The 20,038-nt window shown below is 34.7% G+C and overlaps 1 protein-coding gene across 2 annotated transcripts; it reads right to left on the reverse strand.

Annotated features, from left to right (window-relative positions):
- Positions 1-5,894: 5,894 nt before the first annotated feature.
- On the reverse strand, positions 5,895-16,948 carry LOC104214744 (ubiquitin-like-specific protease 1D). 2 transcript variants are annotated; one of them, XM_009764455.2, is made up of 14 exons: positions 16,574-16,948; positions 15,611-15,656; positions 15,152-15,246; positions 14,812-15,056; positions 13,506-13,554; positions 12,166-12,242; positions 12,039-12,071; positions 11,841-11,936; positions 10,033-10,135; positions 8,739-8,833; positions 8,209-8,331; positions 7,645-7,756; positions 6,601-6,708; positions 5,895-6,506 (listed from the first exon to the last, which is right to left on the reverse strand). In XM_009764455.2, exons 1-14 carry the CDS (start codon positions 16,895-16,897, stop codon positions 6,408-6,410), a joined length of 1,605 nt encoding a protein of 534 aa, XP_009762757.1. In that variant the 5' UTR covers positions 16,898-16,948; the 3' UTR covers positions 5,895-6,407. The 2 variants fall into 2 exon arrangements, with proteins under 2 accessions (XP_009762757.1, XP_009762756.1); XM_009764454.2 differs by having other exon boundaries at positions 6,283-6,506; positions 8,739-8,836.
- Positions 16,949-20,038: the final 3,090 nt, after the last annotated feature.

The raw sequence follows: 20,038 nt of genomic DNA on the forward strand, positions 1-20,038 counted from the left end.
CTTTTGCTACGAAATTTTATGTTTCGTCACTAAATGTATGCAGATTATGTATCTAAACACGAAACATACTTTTCGTCACGAAAAGTGAATAATTAGTGACGAATTTTGTGCCATGACTAAAAATATTGTAGCTAAATATCACATTTGTTGTAGTGGCGTTCATTGTGGACACTACTTAAGTAATTATAATGAAATGTCAAAGAGGTCAGAACGGGACACTGATAGACTGTGGATATTTCATTATGTAGAACTGCTTAATTTACATAATATATCATGTATTGCGATAGAATTCTTGGTATATAAACACAAAATTAAAAAAACTTGAATAGAGGATAAATTGTTTGCACTATTAGTGACAAAAACTAATGTCATAATAAATTATAAACTTTTGTAGCTAAAATTTACCATGTTTAACTACAAATTTTATTTTGTCACTATTGTAATAACGCATTTTTTGGGACGAAATTTTTTCGTGTCCAAAGGTTTACCAATTTTAAGACAAATTATGATTTGTCGCAAATTGGGTACATCTGACAAAATAATATGTCACCGATAGTATAAAATTTCGGGCTAATGTTATTAAATAATGGCGCCAAGTTATTTTTTGGTGGAAAATTTTAGTGGACAAAACTTTTGCAACGAATTTTTATGTTTCGTCACTAAATGTATGTTTCGTCACTAAATGTATACAGATTATGTATTTAAATACGAAACATACTTTTCGTCACGAAAAGTGAATAATTAGTGACGAATTTTGTGCCATGGCTAAAAGTATTGTAGCTAAATATCACATTTGTTGCAGTAGCGTTCATTGTGGACACTACTTAAGTAATTATAATGAAATGTCAAAGAGGTCAGAACGGGACACTGATAGACGGTGAATATTTCATTATGTAGAACTGCTTAATTTACACAATATATCATGTATTGCGATAGAATTCTTGGTATAGAAACACAAAATTAAGAAAACTTGAATAGAGGATAAACTAGAATAGCGTAAATATATTCTCCTTTGTGACAATATTTAGATGGTCAAAATCTTGTACACCACTTTGGTGTATTTCATAATATTAATTAGTTAGAACAAAAACATGAATTCCCGCACATTCGAAACGCAGCCTTGAATCAAGCTTATTATGGTACTAGTGAAATTGCCCGCGCTTTACGCAGGCATACAAGACATCAACATTAAATTTATAAAATGATATTTTTAACTTCTTCTTGTTGTTGTTACTATTCTATTATCGTATGTGCAGAGGTTCTATTCGGAAACAGCCTCCCTACTCCAGGGTAGGGGTAAGATCTACGTTACACACTACCCTCCCCAGACCCCACTTGTAAGATTATACTGGGTTGTTGTTGTTGTTGATATTTTTGACTTCTTGTGAAAAGAAGAAATGAAAAATTTTCATGTAACCTTGACCAATCTATAACTAATTTGAATTATTTATTTCTTTTTCACTTTGAGTTATAAGTTTGACTTTAATATACATTCCATCCAATATAATTTGAACTATTTAGCTATATTTTTTGTTTTTGTTTTGAAGGCTACTTTGCTATTTCAAATAAATCTACTCGTATTTCTTTCACAACTACCTTAAAGACGAATTCTGGCCAAGATATAATATTTTTCATATTGATAAAATGCCTAGTTTTATTTCTCAAAATAATAGGAAGCTGGTTTTTTCTCTTTGATCAATCAGATTAATTGGATTATTAATTTCATTTTCAAGGGAAAAAAAATTCTCTAAAACTTTAAAAAATAATTAATAATATAGATGTTGGTCTTAGATCTATAGAACTACACTAAATAACAAAAATCAAAATCAATAAGATAGTGACAACAACTAACTAATGACAATATTTGACATGTAAAATATTCTTATGAATATAAAATAACTGAAGAAACTTATGATAATTAAAGTAATTTTATGAGATAAAATTCAGATATGACCTATTGCCTTTGGGATTGTTTATATGAAGAATCAACCTAAATAGACATTCACCCAATCGTTTAAACTTAAAATAGCCCTTTGATGTATAATATGTAAATAATCCATGTATAATCATCATCCGCAAAAAGAAAAAGACGAAAGAGAACAAAAGAAAAAAAATGTAAAAGAGAAAGGAAAAAACAAATAAATCCCACAAATTAGACATTAGCAAAAAAGACGAAAAAGTGAGAAATTGAGAATACAACAGATTAAAAAATGTTAAGGTATTCAATAATCTATATAGTAGTAGAGAAAGCATCAAATATCAAATACTGCTCAAATTATAAAACAAAACGTATGCAACATTGAGTACCAATGCAATAGTATTAAAAATAAAAAAAGAGGAGTAAAAAATTCCTATATCAGTGATGGAAAATAACAAAAATAAGTTAGCCACAGTAACAAAGAAATCAATAACAGAGATTGAATAACAAAAAAGTGAGAATGCAAGATATTCTAGGAAGAAGGAATTCTGAAAGCTACAAGTTTAAAGTGGAAAATCAAAAAGCAGAAGAGGTAATAACAGATGTATGGTTTCTTTTCCTCCGCTGCTCCCTTCATAGCTATTGTTGTCTTACTGCAACTCACGTCTTCGGATTATCATACCCAATTTGTTCATCGTGTCATAATATAGATTGCAAGATCACTATTAATGTCCTTCATCTACTACCAGCTAATGAAAAGGTATTGTAAATGAAAGGTTTTAGAAACTGAAAATAGGGCAGCAAATAGTTAAGGGACTTTCCGTAACTGAAATTAATATAATGAGATGTAATAAATACAATAGAAAATGATCAATTTTTAATTATTGAACAAATTAAATTAAATGAATGAAGGGGGAAAAGTCACAAAAAGGAAAAAAAAGATAAATAGGATCATTGGCTAAAGAGAGGTGTCAAGTTACCTTTTATATATATATATAAATTATAGCAAATAAGTCGTTTTAGATTCGCTTCAAGTCTCATCACCACAAAAAAGAATTTCTACGTGGTTAATATTCTATGAAAAAATCAAACTTGCACGTAAGTGAGTGTATCAAAGATATAATTAAATAAATAAAAATATACCCTCTTTTAAGAACTTAAGGTTTTAATTAGATGAGAAGGTCATATTCAATAACAATAGTACCTCGGCGGCCATCTCAATAGGATAAGCTTAAACCCTAAGCTAGAAACTCCATAGTCAATTAGCTTAACTCTCCCAACTTTGTTTTGAGAAAAATATATTTCATTTCGCAGTTCTTCAATTTGAATACATTCATCGTATTCGCTACAATATATTAACAGAATCCAGGATTTGAGGTTTATGAGTTCCTATCGTAATTTCAGATTAATATGCATTAATAACTGAGTTCACAGTCAGATATTTACCAATATTTAGTGAATTTCTTAATATAAATACAGAGTCTACGCAAGAGTTATTGGGTTCCCGGAAATCCGTAGTCTATGCACTAGTCCGCCCATTATATATATATATGTTGACCTTTTTGATATTTGAATTTTTTACTTCTGATGTATTGTTCTTTGTTCTCCAAGAGCTGATTTTAATTTTCTTTATCATAGAAAAGGAAATCTGGAAAAGTTACATATTCAGATAATATATCTTCTCAAACTCAGTTTTATTTTGGCCATGACCAACACTGAAAATAGGCTGACAAATTTTGAAATACACAAGTGATTGTTCAAGTTGATGCAAGAAACACACAACAAAAAATAACATGACAGCCATTTATAAGCTACTAGCAGTCAACACGCACATTTGAGGACAAATTAAAAATACACATATGTTAGAATCAACATAACGAAAATTGAAGGGAAATTACCAGCTATGTCCATTTATAAGCAGCTCATTATAAAAATTGGTCAATTGATAAAATATTACTAATATTAGCCAATTAGCTATTTGTAGCAAAAAAATATCAAAATTTTGCTTTGTTTTGAGTGGGTGCTATTAGAATAGATTGGGCACAACTTAAGGAGCTTGAATCTCAGTTTTGGGATGATTTGGTGAAGTTTTGAGGTGGTTTGAATTGAAAATTCGAAGTAAAAACTGAACATGAAAAAAATGATGTGTATAACACTGTGTATCATTCGTGTATCACATATGTATCATATTTGTGTCAATTATGTATCACATGTATATCCATGTATACCTGTGTGTGAGATACATGCGTGATACATGTTTGATACATGTGTCGCAGAAGACTTTTTGAACTCGATTTAATTACGAATTTTGATACAAAACCAGTCCAAATTACCTCCAATCTTCCTCAAATTTTGTATATTGACTTATCTATATATTTTCAATGAATTTCAACTATACCCATTGGAAAAGTTCTTTTTTTGTTTAGATATTTGGAATATTGTATATATTTTTGTATTTCATCACCTTATTTGCTACCTCATCCGTGAATTTTTCTTTCTGTCTTGTATCTAGTGTTGCTAATCACGCTTAAAAATATGGAAATTGATTTTTGCATGTGAATCTTTGAGAGAAAGAACCCTATTATATGGTTTTTCAATTTTTGTTGGTAGGTTTTAGTAAGTCTATGACTAATGGCTAGAGGTTGGTAAGTTGAGATTTATTTGGGACATTTGTGTAAGTTAAAATTGAAACATGTTTAGTAAACAACGTAATTCTTTAGTACACAAAATATCATCAATTCTTTGCCTTTGGTTTTTCTTCTTGGCTAACTACTGTAAATCTGTGGAAGTATAAAAATAAATTTTTTTTATAGAAGTAAAAATTCAGACAGCCCGGATCAGCATCAAGAGCTCTCTTTCTGCATTCAAACCGTCGTCAAAATTACTATTATTTTTATACTTTCTATGGAAATACGAGTAGCTTCTCTTTCTCTTTGTCTTTGTTTCTTCAACTCGGCTTTCTTGATCTCTTTACGCAACTGCACTTTTTGCTTCATCAGTAGTTGTTCGTCAAAATCTTTGCCGAGTAGTTGTTGTTCGGACTTGAAGATTATGTTAGCGAAACGGTTCTTCAACATCATTGCTCGGAGTTGTTTGTCATCCTTCTCCAGCAACACATCGTCAAAATCAGAAACTTGAGAGAAGTTCTTCTTTCGACAGCAAGCCATCTTTGTGGCAATGACAGACTTTGGCTGAGAAGAAAGCATCATGTTTACTAAAACTTAAAGAAGAAAACCCTAAGCAGTACATATGAAAGGTGAGTAGCAGAATTTAGTGAGTGCATTGTGAAATATATATAGGGAACATTAAGTTTTATCATCTCCTACAGGAATAAGGAGAGAGTTTCCTAAACTATCGAAGTCAGAATAAGGAGAGAGTTTCCTAAACTATCGAAGTCAGCTATGGGATCAAATTTTTTGGAAGTAAGAAAATACGCTAACCCTATTTAATGCAACCTTTCTTGAATTTAATGCAACCTAGTTTCTTGAACGCATAACCGGTTTCCTAAATATTTAATTTCCTAAATGTTTGCTTTACCTTTTTATTTATGATACCGTTTACCTTTTCAATATTTTGGTAAGGAAACGCACATAAAACGTAAACCCATTATAGGAGATAATTATTACAAATCAAATGATATTAGAACGTATCAACAATGTTGGGATGCAAATACGAAAAAGATGCCAGAGGCTATAACAACGTACAAATCATTTACCATCAATCTAAAATGGTGGTGCTCATCTAGGGCCATTTGTTTGATTCAACTCTTTTAATCTCTTGGACAGAATAAAATTCATGCTCAAGAGGCTTTTAGCTGGTATCATAGTTGCACTTGCAGGTTATAGGGATTTAGTTTCATTCAGTTTAGCATATTGTAGAATATATACAGTGGGTGGTTATGATTTATTTATAAATGGGTAATTAGTTCGCATAAGTATATACCAAAATGAGATCATGCTGCATCAAGAAACACATATAGCTTTGATCTTTCATCTCATTAGAAAGGAAGTCATTTACATGAACGGTATAAGCTCCAGGAAGGGAACAAATTCGCCCCACTTCTTCCTCAACAACTACACCCAAACAGAAGGGCAGGCAAAAAAGAATGTTGATCAGCAGAAATATCCTAAGAATGTACTTGTTGCAGCTTCTTTTTTCGAAAGAAAATAGTCAGATAATACGAAATTCTCCTACATCTTCTGATTCCTTTAAAATTTAGCTTCCACCAAAGGGATCTGTACAATTTATCTCTTATGCTTCACAGCGTTTGGTGAGAAACTTTGCTAAACAGAGAATGCAGAGAGAACTTCCAGAATCTCTATTGAATCGGGGCATGTGAGCAACAATAATATCTAACAGTTAAGCTATACAGAGTCGGGCACTTCAGGAGTGGTGGTAATAAGCAGTTAGCTCCATTGATGCCTGATCCGGTTAAGAAATGCTTGTCAAGAGCAGCAGTTATCTACAGATGGTAGGTGACCAAGAAACATTATTTGTCACTAGAATTCTTGAATTTTTCCTTAAGTATGTTACGGATTTTCCGCCTCATACTAGACGCTTCTTCAGGTTCGAACCACTTCCTTCCAAACTGAAAATGGGACAACACATCACAAACAAAGAAACCGATGCATTATCGGAGGGAAGAAAGATGGAAAATTCTATAATTGGAGAAGAAATTATACCATTGCCAGATCCTTCTCTTTAAGCCTTTCATGAACTTTAACTATGAAGCGTTCGATAAAGAAAAGCACAAAGAGTCCACAGTCATACTCATTTCTTTGTTGTGGGACCTGTCAGAGAAGTTCGACAGAACAAGCAGGTTACCGTGAAGAGACGTGATCATGAAGTATTTACAAGTTTACTTATTTCTATTGCAGAAAATACTCAAGTAGAAGTTGACGAACTGAGCCAATCCACCCCCCTTCGGTCTAGTATGCATTCGGATGATCTCTTTTGAGACAACCAAAAAGAAAGGCAAAGAAAATGAATAAGGGGAATAAAAGCAAAAAAGGGGGGAAAAAAAAACAAAAGCTGGACTGAGCCAATCTAGCAGAGAATTTCACAGTCTAAAGACAACTAGACACATAAAACTGGAGGTCATTGCAATGGAACACAACCACTTGCATTTCCAGTATAGTGTGAAAACCGCTCTCTTTGTAACAATATCAGTTTAAAATGTTTGTATGCATCGAATGTTACTGAAAAAGTTTAACCTACCAACTAAACCGTAACACGGTGCTTCTTGACTGCAATGATGTAAGGTATGAAAAGATTTTAATTCACGGCTAAAGCTCTCGAAAATATAGGACAAATGAATCTTGTTTTATAAGACGGATGAATTCTTAGAGAGAATGTCCAGCTGTGCAGCTGAACGGTTTTGCCACAATAAAAGGGCAGTCCGATGCACTAAGCTCCCGCTATGAGCGGGGTCCGGGGAAGGGTCGGATCACAAGGGTCTATTATACGCAGTCTTACACTGCATTTCTACGAGAGGATGTTTCCGGGGCTCGAACCCGTGACCTCCTTGTCACATGGCAGCAACTTTACCAGTTACGCCAAGGCTCCCCTTCCAGCCTTGCCACAATGAATCAGAAAATAAAATTTCGCATTCCATCTGATGCTAAAACCAATTCCGCTACCTTACAAGTTATTGACTATATATGCATGAAAAAAGTTCACAAGAATGCTTAGAAATAAGAGACAAGAAAACTCTAAAAGAAGGATACCTGAATAATAATATCATCTATACTCCGTGGAAGGTTATCCCATATTTTGTCAGCAATAGGAAGATCTGCCACTTCTCCTTGTCTCAAGAATTTCCATTCTTCCACCAAAAATCTGGTCCAAAATTAAAACTTTGAATTAAATGAACCTCCTGAGTAAAGAAGCTCTCCATTTCAGAAATGATGTTCCATCAGTCAGGACTTGAGAATCTTTTCTATGAAGTAATAATTTACTAATGTGGGAGAAACTCCCCATATACAAGTAGTATATAAAAAGTAGAGAACCGAGGGAGCGCACCAACTGCCCAGAAGTTATTTAAACCAAAACAAATGGTTTTCATAACAGATGGGTAATTTTGGTCTTGAATTCTAAAAGATCACTAGATATGGTTTTAACTTGATTTTTCTTTAAATCTGCCAAAATTTGCTCATATACACCCCTAATAATAGTTGCAGTCCCCAACAAGCTAATAATAATTAAGCAAAGACTAGAACTTCACAAGAAGTAAATCGTGTAGCATGCATGCATGCCTATTATTTAACAGCCGATGACAGAGCTAAGCTTACTTTTTCATGGTATCAAAAAGAGACCTGCTGCAGTGGAGCCCCAATGAATCCAAGTGAAGTAAAATTGGCCCCAATTGGTCTTCCTTATCTGGTATGCAAATTATCACCAAGCTCCAGTGAAGCCTACAGAAAATAAAAAGAAACAACAAGAGGATATGAACAGCAAGCTCCAGGAAACTTAGTGGGAAAGAACAAATAGCTATCTTAGATGAGAGAGAGAGAGAGAGAGAGAGAGAGAGAGAGAGAGGGAGAAAGAAAATTAAAAAAAAAAGAATCTGAGCAAAATCAGTGAGGCTATTAAAAACTCAAATCTTTTCAATTACTTAGCAAAATGCGGAAAAAGTAAACAAGTCCCCAATATATGATCCACATTGAACAAGCATCAAATTTGACCTAAATAATGTAGTTTCATAAATTGATTAAAACTGCAAAACTAGGCCATGTATAAAAGCTTGGCGGACAGCATAATTGACCCAACTACTGAATCCTCATGAACCAATGAAATGGCAAATGCAACCTCGAAAACTTACTTTTCATGTATGGGAAGAAATATATAGGCTTTCTCAAATATATTCACCCCCTTCCACCACCTCCTTAATTTGACAAATGAAGCTTCCTTGTCATTCTGCTGTTAAAAATTAGAAAACCAAAAATTGTTCAGATTTACATATATAAGATGGATGCAAAAAGAATTTCTTATTTACCGATAAAAAAAGGATGGATGTAAAATGGAAGTTAAGATGGATGTGATGTCATGCAAGATTAGACAAAATTAGAAACGAGCACATCTAACAAGGAGTGAACATAGCACACACGAAGGATGAAATAAGAGGTCGCTTGAGATGATAATGCCATATCTAATATAGACCTCCAGACAGCAGGTGTGCCGATGATTGAAAGTGATAAAAAGTGATGAGGCAAACCTAAAATCACACATTATAAACTTCTCTTGAGAAGCTTACAATCTCGTGTAATCACTGCAGACTTAGCTAAGCACAAAACACAATGAAAGCAAAAGATCCATCCAAGCAATGGCAATTAGGCAGGATAAAGGCTTAGTAGTTGTTTGTTACACTAACATTAGGGTGTATTAGTCAGTAGTCTTTTAATTTTGATTAGAGAACTATATGTGTGACTAGGCTAAGCGCAAGATTTAGAGAACCACTGGTTTTGGAGTACCACTATTTTGCCTTAAGGAGAGAAGCTTTAAGATTTTTGAATGAAATAAACCTGAACAGAGCAAAATGATAAGGAGAATTCATATAGGCCTCTGCTACTAATTTAGAATTGAGATTTAGTTGATTAAATCGTTGATATAGTTGAATAAGTGCAAGAGCAAGGAAAAGAAGAGAGGGAGGGAGGGAGGGAGGGAGAGAGAGAGAGAGAGAGAGAGAAGCAATCCTCAGAATTCATTTTGGTTTCTATAAATAAACATTACTCCCTCTATCCCATTTTATGTGACACTTTCTTGTTTAGTCTGTCCCCAAAAGAATGGCGCCTTCTACATTTTGGAAACATTTTAACTTTAAAATTTTCATTTTACCTTTAATGACATGATTTTATGGCCTGCCTTAGACCATAAAGTTTCAAAAGTCTTTCTTAAATTCCGTGTCCAATCAAACACCGTCACATAAAATGGGGGAGTATTTGGTATATTTTATTTGCATGATCATAATACAAGTACAAAGCACAGAGTTATCCTGCACCACCCATTTCATAGCAACTCTATATTTGTTTCTCAGATCCGTTCTACCAGGATTCATTATATTACACAAACCAGTTAGTTAAGTTTACAGTAAGGATTTAGCAGAGAAGAAATATTACCTTACTGAAAACAGCCTCTTTGAGCTTGTTGTAAAAATATGTATTGAAAAAGTGATATGCGCACCTTTCACCATCTGCAAGAGACTTTGTCTGCTGGAGGTACCTATCCAACAAGAGAAGGCAATTAGGGAATAACAGATTTAATAAGTCATTGTCAAGCATCCTCTATCCTCTACCAGATGACTTCGGAATCAATTGAACAACAATATCTAACTTAGGTTACTAAAACAAGGTTGTCGTGTCACACAAACTCAGGGAGTATGTCTCATAGGCAAAAAGGTCCAGTCACATTCCCAAGATATCAAGCTACCATGATCATCTAAACGCCAATTAATCCAAATATTATCTCTCGGGTGATTATTTCATGATGCTAACAAATTGAAGAAGCATAAGTAGTCAACAGGAAGCCACCAATACATCGCGTAGGAAGGATTAGTAACGAACTTCTATACATACATAAGTAATTATGTTTAGTCACTTGATAGAAATATTATCATTCTTTTCCCGAGTCAACATTGATCAAGGTTAAAAGAGTATCGCATACCTGCATCAGCATCAGTGCCACTGAGGACTAAAAAGTTTCAAGAAAAGATATCTTTTGTATTTAGTGGTTTTTGTGATATTAAAATGTTGTGAAAGACAAAAATATAAACAATGATAACTTAAGATTTGATCAAGTTCATGCATTCAAAAGGTATCATTACTTTAATTCCATAAAGACGGACAGAGGAAACAATCTAAAAGAAGCTGCTAAAAATTAAGTTTGTCATCCAACACTGTTTAGTAGGTTAGTCAGAAGGTTTGTTTCATTCACGGATTAATTATGCAAGAATTATAATACATGAATAGTTATGCAGTGAAAACTAATGGATGGATGGTTATGCAGTGAAAAATATGTAAGGATTGCTATGGGGTGAACAATAATACAGGAATGATTAAGCATGGATTGCCTTCTTTAGGGGCCTTTTTTTCTTGAGATACTCATATTCATGTTTCTTTTTTATAACCGAGAAATTCCCCAGGGCCAACTGGCACATGGTTCAAAACTTGGTGGATATTGGAACCACCACTCTACCTTTCTCCTCTTAAATACCATGCTTTTCTTTGCGGCCAGAAATAGGTCTTACCACTTAGATCGAAGTCTGGGAGTGATACCTTTTTTTTATAAGTTGGTGTGATATTTATTCATGTTGCTAACACGTTTATCTGTGTTTCACATTTTTTCCTGTATAAATAGTAGTTAATTGCTGCATATTATGCCAATATTAGCAATACAGAGTTCAATACCACAAACCAAAGTTGCATTGGTTAAACATAGTTTCATACCGAAAACTGAACATTGTATTAGTTATGCAAAGATCAAATTCGTAATGCAGAGTTTTATCTTGTAGGCCAAATGTTGTATTAGTAAGCAGAATTTTGTGCCTGTACTATTTTTCTTATGTGGCCAACCAAACGACCCCTTAGTTTGTTTTCACAGGCAGCTGAGTAGAATAACATGCGATCTCTTGTCTGGGAAGGATATAGAGTACAAAAATATCTGAGATATCCACAGAACATTAACATAGTAATATCTAAACATAAGAATCTGTCACAACAAACTATTCAATCAGCTACAGTTCGTATTTTATTTATTATGGTAGTTATTGCTGAAAAAGAAGCAGTTTGAAGAACATGTTTCTATTCAAAAATGGATCTGTACTTTGTGACTGATAGCTAGATGTGCTTATTATCTATCTATGCCAGACATATAACTTCTACGTTTTCTAATCAATTCAGTAACTAGTCGATCAGAATCTTTCACTTACCGGATGTAAAAGTTCATTATAGTAGACGACAGATATGCTTCAGGAGCAAGAGATTCCATGTCTGAATAACAGATTTCGACTGATTCAGGATCATCCCTAATCAATGTAAAAGATAGTACAGATATCATAATAAAAAATAAGAGATAGTGCCCAAGGTAATAAGTGATGCTGATAAAAAAATGTTCATTCAGGACATACCTCGACGGATAGTATATCTTGGTTGCCATTGTGCTGAACGAGGTACAAGAGTAATCAATAATTGCTACCAGAACTAAAACTAGGTGCTTACGTGTCACATGAAAAGACAAATATATCAGTTCAATACCTTTCAACCACATGAACTTGCTGCCTTATCTCAACAACATCAAGTTCCTCCTCATCCACTAGAACAACAGCCTCATCCTAAGAAAATAAAGAACGTCATAATGAGACCCGGGACCATATTAAGAGTAAATACAAGACTGACACACTTCTAACCTCGAACATGAACCATAATACTGAAGATAGAATTTTTTATCTTGAATGGGGGGAGATGCTGTAACAATTCACTGTAAAGTCTTGTTATTGTTTGTTGACAAGAAGGTGTACCAGATTTATCATAGTGCTTGGTAGCAGTTGTGGAATTCTAAGGCTCCAACAAAGGAAATGTGTTTTGTATGGCTGGTGATCAGAGAAGTGTGCTTAACTCAAGACCATTTATAAAGAAGGGGCTTCCAACTTGTCAACAGACATTACTTGTGTGGAAAAGAGACTGAATCCAGCAATCACTTTTTTTGCATTATCTTTACACTGCCGAACTTTTGGTAGATGATTCTGAATACTTTGGGTCAAAAATGGACCATGCCAAGGTCAGCTGCAGATCTCATTCTATGCTGTTACAGTAAGGAACTGCCTAAAGGAAAGAAAAAAATTGGAAATGACATACCTGCTTGTATTTGGTGGTGTATGTGGAAAGAGAGAAACAGAAGAGGCTTTGAAGACTACGAGCCCGTTTGGATTGGCTTATTTTAAGTGCTTTTAAGCTATTTTGTAGTGTTTGGATAAAGTAAAAAAGTGCTTTTAAGCACTTGTTTTTAAGCTAAAATGACAAAAATAAGCCAAAAGCCAAAAGCTAGAATTCCTAACTTATGGCTTTTGGCTTAAAAGTCATTTACAACAAGCCCATCCAAACGGGCCCTACAATAACCCCATACTGAAGACCTATGATTGTATACTTTTGGCTTTTGGTGTAAATTGGAATGTGTAAATGAGGCTGAGCCCTTGCTACAGTTTTGTATAGCATAGACTGGGCACTCCTCCCTTTTGTTACTAGCTCTTTTTGCTAGTTTTTTTTCTGTTTTTTGCCTGTACTTTCGGATGTAATCAGCACTTTCTTTGTGCTGTTTTTTTTACATCAATAATACTTACCACTTCAAATGAAGTAGAAGTTCTAATAAGCTAATAAATCCATGCGTACACGATGCTACTAACCATCCCCACCACCAAAGGGAGAAAAGAAAAGAGGCAGTGGAAATGACTAATGATTGTTTCCTCTATCAAGGATAAAGTAGCCATTATCATCCCTTAATCCATACATAGGAACAAAAACGGATGCAATTTTTCTACTCAATGAAGAATGTACATGAGGAAACCAAAAGGAAAGAGAGAGATACAGGGGAATCTTACATTCACATGCCTCAAAGTACATGAAGATTGGGCTTGAGAAGCATTCCACCTGAAAAAGTAGAGCAGCAAATCATAAATAAACTGATTTTCCGCGTAGTTTTAAAACTAGAAGAAGAAGAAGAACAAACGACTGGATCTTCAAAATGTCATCACCAGAACTGCACTTCTCTCACCGGGGGTGGTTGCCACATAAGGAATAGAATACTGTGGGGATTATAAATCATCCTTCGGAACCGTAGTTTGGTTCAATTCGTTAGGGAGAGATTATAACCTGATTCACATCTAGCATTGGTAGCTCAACCTAACAATTCATTAGGCTTACAATGAGGGGATTAACAATTACATTTGTGTATATGTTGGGGTGCCGCGGAACAGGGGATTTTTTATCTAATACTGTCACTCTAGCAAGGCACAAAGATACTATTTTACACTCTTCCCCTTACACACCCATCCTCATAGCAGCACATCTTCCCCAATCAAGCCCTCCATATATTTTTATTACTTTATCCTTTATATGGTTAGTCGTAGATACAGAAATGTGATTTAAAAAGGTAAAGTTAATCCCACGTAAATTTCCGCACCTAATCCATAAAGAAATGTGACGCAAAAATTTACCAATCATATTCCCAATCCCCCCCAAGTATTATCCCATTCACAATCACCTTAGTAACTGACAAGTGACAACACTCCCTCTAATCAGGTAGGTAATATATAATCCACCTTTGTCTTGGCCATGAAAGCATTGACAGAACAAAACAACCCCTTCAGAATTGTCCCTTTGACAATTTAATTATAGTTCCCGAGTAATATCTTTGAAGTATGAACATGTTCATAAAATCAAACTTGGAACTAGAAGGTGCATAATCCAAAAAGATAGTAGCTGAAAGAAATATACGCACATAAATGGTTGGGAAGATCAGCGAGAACAGGGTTAATGGGAATGGATGATATTTCTTACTTTTCTTATTGCTTGACCATCAATTCTAAAGAAACTAATGTACTTCATCATAAAAGAGGTCTCAGTTTTCAGTGTATCTAAAAAATTTCATCTTACAAAATAACCTTTTTTTAGTAAAATGCACACCAGATATCCACCAGGTAAGGGTAATATCTGCATACACACTGCCCTCCCCAGACCCCACTAGTGGGATTATACTGGGTTGTTGTTGTTGTTGCACACCAGATATAGTTTAACTCCATTAATCAAGAAAATAAGAGCAACAGTAAAGTACTCCAGTAGTAACAGAAAAACAACGGTAACAATAAAATGCGATAAAATAAGGAGGGAGACAGAAAAATCACATACTTTTCTGGGAAACAGCTAGAGAAACTTTCTTCAGAATAACGAGTAGAAATGTTTCTTCTCTTTCGGTCAGCATAAAAATCTTGTTCATCTATGTTTACACGGAATTTAAAAGGTTCTTCTCGTGAAGACATCGCTATCTTATGTCTTTTTCTTGTAGAAAACTGCCTGTTTAATGTCCTTTCGCGGCCACATGGATTTAGAGCATGTAATTCATTTTGGAAAGCATTTTCTGGCTTAGTGTCTGCCTGTTAATCAGTAAGAGAAAAAATCCATATATGTTGCAGTAAGTGTAGAATAACATTTACTATTTTCAGATAAGATTATTAAAGTAAGGCTATACTTTTTCCTCCAGCTTGTTTGAAAAGCACGCAGCAAATGAAGATTGTGAAGGGGATGCTGATTGTGTTGACCGTTGCCCAAGGCCATCAAGCGCACCTACAAAATTCCATCCACCTTTACTTCCCTTTCAAACAAATATCTTGTAAAGCAACTCAAATCTTTTGCCCATCTAATTCCCATGTAGCTGCATGCATACATGTACATAAAACCAGCGTCACACTCATGCTCGTGTAATGAACTCATAAAGCGCCTAAGTCAGCAGTAGACCTTTCCAATCTGTACCATGGGTACACTTGGTATGCTAGAAGTTCTTTTGCATATATCTGTTCTCCCCACTAAGGAACTTCCCTTAATTCGTATAGACAAGAACTCGTAACAAAAGAAAAGCTTAAATTGTTCTTTTAAAACAGAGAAAGGCTTAACATAGTCCCAAAAATGCATAAAGAAAATATTGACTTACCAATAGAACCAGACCTGTGCCTCCCCCACGAGGCACATCCATTTTCCTGTCAAAATGGTGTAAGCAATAATGCTCAATTACATAACCAATCAAAGAGGAAAAGGACACATTTGTTCGAGGGAACATATTCCAAACATGGATCTATCACTATGCATGATTGACAGCATCATTATGATTATACATCAAAACCACTAAAGTTATTGAAAAAGTTTTTCTCTTTCATTCGTGATAGATTTTTCATCAGAGTATTGTAAGCCCTCACTCAAATTATGACACTAATGCCATATTAGTTAAAACACATTTACAAGCAGCTTTCACTAATCAACCAATACCAGAGTAACATAAAGCCCACCATTTGCTATGCAAATGTGGTAAAGGTAATTGTGGGTCAACATAACTCACAATCAGGTTTATTTGGGAAAAGTAAATCACACTACCTTAAGTTGATAATGCGGTAGTGGTCGATGAAGTGGGAGGAGACCCTTGAAGTCTCAAGTTCAAATCCCGGCGGATGCATGGGTAGAGTTACCGAATATTTATGCGGGTAGGAGGTAGTAGGTACCCTACGAAATAGTCAAGGTGCGTGCACAAGTTGGCCCCGGACCACCGTCATAAGAAATTGATAATGATCATATAATACATCATGTTAATGGTGCACAGACTCTTTAATAAAGTTTATAGATAGTCACCCTATTCCCCAAAAATTCACAAAATGCAGCAAATGCATGAGCCAAAGTACACGTGAAAAACAAATGCACACATTTCCAACTACATTTTTGTACTAGTTCTAAAGCAAAATTTGATTGAGAAATCTCCATAATTCAACAACTCCGCAACACTCTTATATGTAGGGTTCTTAAAAATTTTACTCTCTTCTTCGAAAATCTACAAAATCCAATGAATGTACGACCAACAGTAATAAGTATGCCTCAATCCCAAACTAGTTAGAACTCAGAGCCTCACCTTATCGGAACGGAGAAATTTTCTCCGCTCCAATTCATCCTCGTGCTTTTTAATATTTGCCTTCAACTTCTCACCGCCATCAGGTAACATAGCGCCTCTGGAGCCAAGCAACTTCTTGAGCCTGGCTATTTTGTCGGTTAGTTCAGCATTCGTTAGTACCGAAAGCTCGTCACTTTGGTCTTCTCCATCCACGGCAATCGTCGGTTGGTGTATCTCCGCCGCTGCCGCCGGCGGTGCTTTGGTGGTGACCACGAGCTCTGCCGGAGGCTCGTCATCGGCGTCGTTGATCAGCTTATTCCAGTCAATAAGTAACCCTTTTTTCATGATGCATGTGATAAATGTGACACATTTACAACTTTAAGTCAGTGCGTGCATTTATGTTATTAATAGCTTTGATACCTAAAATGACACCTCAAACTTGTAGCGCTTTACAAAATTAATCCTTTTTAACTCTCATGGTCTTTTGGTATGTGGGATTGGAAATAATGTGGCATTTGGTTGAATTTGTAAATTCAGGATTAATAATTTTGATATTAGTTAATTCTAGGTAAAATACATATTTTACCCATCGACCTTGTCCCCAAATCCCTCTTACACACTTCTTAACTACGGGAATAATATTACACACCAAAATTTTTAAAGGTGTGTCAATTACACACCACTTCGGTGTTTGACCACATTTGTTCAAAGATTGCTCTTACATGCGCCAATCAGCATCTGACACGTGTCAAATCGAAGAAAAAAAAAAGAAAAACTAAAAAAAAAACCTCTGCACCCTCCCCCTTCCCCACCAAACCCCCTCTTCTCATCTTCTCAAAGAAAAAAAAAATACAGAAAAGAAACCCTCCCCCCTCCTCTTCATCTTCCTAACCCCATCATCTTCTCCATCACCACCAACCCTTCCACCACAAGAACCTTCTTCCATAACTATAGATTCAATTCTTTGCCGATTTTTAACAACATCCATCACAAAATTCTTATACAAATTTCAAATTCAAGCTCAAACCCAAAGCTTCAAACTTGTTAATGGTGTTTTTTGAATTTTATCAAAATTAATTACCTAAGTAAAGTTTTACTCATCAATAATCACGAATTCAAACTAATTTTTTAGGTCATGGAACACCAAAATCAACAAAACCCGATTAAATTTTCAAGCTTTTTCAAAAAGTCAATAATGGTAATTTTTACAATACCCAATAGCTCATGTTTTTTTTTTCTTTTCTTCTTAGTCATGGAGTTGGAGAGACGAAATATGAGGTGGTAGATAAAACTAGGATGGGGATTGGGGACGAAGACAAACCGGGGGGGAGAGAAAACGCTCGGTTTTGGGATTTGGGAAGAAGACATGGGTTATATATTTTTTCATTAATTTAAAGGAAATAGTTAAAAAGGGAAAAATTTAAAAAAAAAAATTAATTTCGGGTGAATTTTTTAGTTTTCACGTGCCTCTTTTATGTGTAATACACGTGTGTGACACATGGCAAAAGAGGTGTGTAATTGACACACTTTTAAAAGTTTTAGTGTGTAATACTATTTCCGTGTTTAACAAGTGTGTAAGGGGGATTTGAGTACAAGGTCGATGGGTAAAGTATGTATTTTGCCTTAATTCTATAATTAGGAATTATTCATCTCATATTGAGGGTGAAATAATAACTGGGGTAAACATTAAAAAAATAAAGATGTCGTCTCCAAAGCTCTTCCCAAAGTCTTCTAGACAATTCAAGATTAAAATTAAAACTAAAGTTTATCACAACTTATCTGGTATACGCCAAATACATATTTCTATTTCTATTTGTAGTCTAATGAATCAAACATCTTCCAATAAAAATATATTCACTAAATAATTTCATCATTATTTACTCCCTATATTATAATTTTATTATTGTAATCCCGAAATAACTTGTTCCCCTGCCAAATAACTCCTCGCTTCTTTAACAAAACTAGGTGGAGATATACGAGTGCTAGAATGGGCCAACATGCTAAGCAAAAAAATATTGAAGTCATCGTAACTTTTAATACCTCAATTATAATTGTCATATTTCTTAAATTGTTACTCTTTTGTGTCCCAATTTATATGGTACTTTTCACTTTATCAAGAGCTAACGAAGGTAAATTTGATCAAATTAACTCAATAATTAAAAAAAATTCAAACATTTAAAAATTATACAAAAAGTTATTGGGTATGTGTGAACAAAGTCCTAGATGAAAAGTAGAAAAGAAAAAAAAGCCACTTATAATGAGTTGGATACTTTTAATGGTGTGAGCCCTTTTGGAGAAACCGTGCAGGCTAGGCCAAATCGGACAATAACACACCATGTTAAGAGTACATTTGAGCCGTTTTAGCCCAATAACGAGTATTAGAGCCATTGGTTTGGCGGCAGAACTACGGAGATGGCAGAGTGTGATATGGAGGCCCAACTTAGTACCTTTGCTCGTCTAGGAGGATTTATGACCTTTACCCGTAGGTTTGAAGATGCATACACAACTTTGAGCATATAACTTTTGGCCTATTTAAAATTGCTCCTAAAAATGCTCTAGACTAATCTTTTAGTTATTTTTAGTTTTACTGGATTTTTATGAAATTTTATTCATTTGTTCTGCATAACTAATAATATTTTTGGCATTTAGTTGCATTTAAGTGCATTATAAATCACAAAATTACCAAAGAATATTGTAGTCTTTCATTCTGCATTTTAAGAATTGTTAATTGCATTATTAGATAATTTGTTAGGTTAATTGACGAATTAACCATTAATTAGGTAGTCTATTAGGTGAATAGGCTAAAAGTGCAAAAAATGTGTTCATTGGAATTCAAGTTGAAATGTGTACTAGGTAAAAGAAAAGAGAAAGAGAAGGAGGTTTGCCTTCGTGCAAAGACCGGTCCTATTTCGTTTCAACCAGTGCAATTCAGAACCCGGTATGCTAAAGACTACTTTTAGAGGACTAAAACAATGTAGTTCACTTATAAACTACATCGTTTTAGTCTAGAACTCTATTCCATAAAAGAACAAGTTAAAGATCGTATTTTTACACCTTCAACTCTAAATTTCTTTTATCTCCGCCAAATATGAGAGGAGATTGAGTGATCAGATCCTATTTTCCTCACAGACTACCTTTGTTCGACTCTTTCCCCTCTCCTCTATCCCACCCTATAAGAACTAAGATTCAATTTTTGCCATTCTACTCCAAATCGAACCCCAAATGGAAAACCTAGCATGCCTTCTCCTCTTTTGATTTTGAATGAAATCGGCCACCGATTGACCTTGAAACCTACGTCAATCGATAGATCTCTTTGAGGTCTATGTATTGAAGAAGGATTCATGTTATTTCGCGGTGGCCAACGCTCGGTCAAACCTCGGTTGACTTGCTAAGAGTCGCTGAAATTTCTCTTTCTTCTATACATCCGGCTCACAGTAGTTATCATGGTATATACAACTAGCTAAACTGTAAAGATTCCAAGCAAGT

Source organism: Nicotiana sylvestris, chromosome 10 (assembly GCF_000393655.2).
Source record: "Nicotiana sylvestris chromosome 10, ASM39365v2, whole genome shotgun sequence".
In the NCBI taxonomy this organism is placed as follows: Eukaryota; Viridiplantae; Streptophyta; class Magnoliopsida; order Solanales; family Solanaceae; genus Nicotiana; species Nicotiana sylvestris.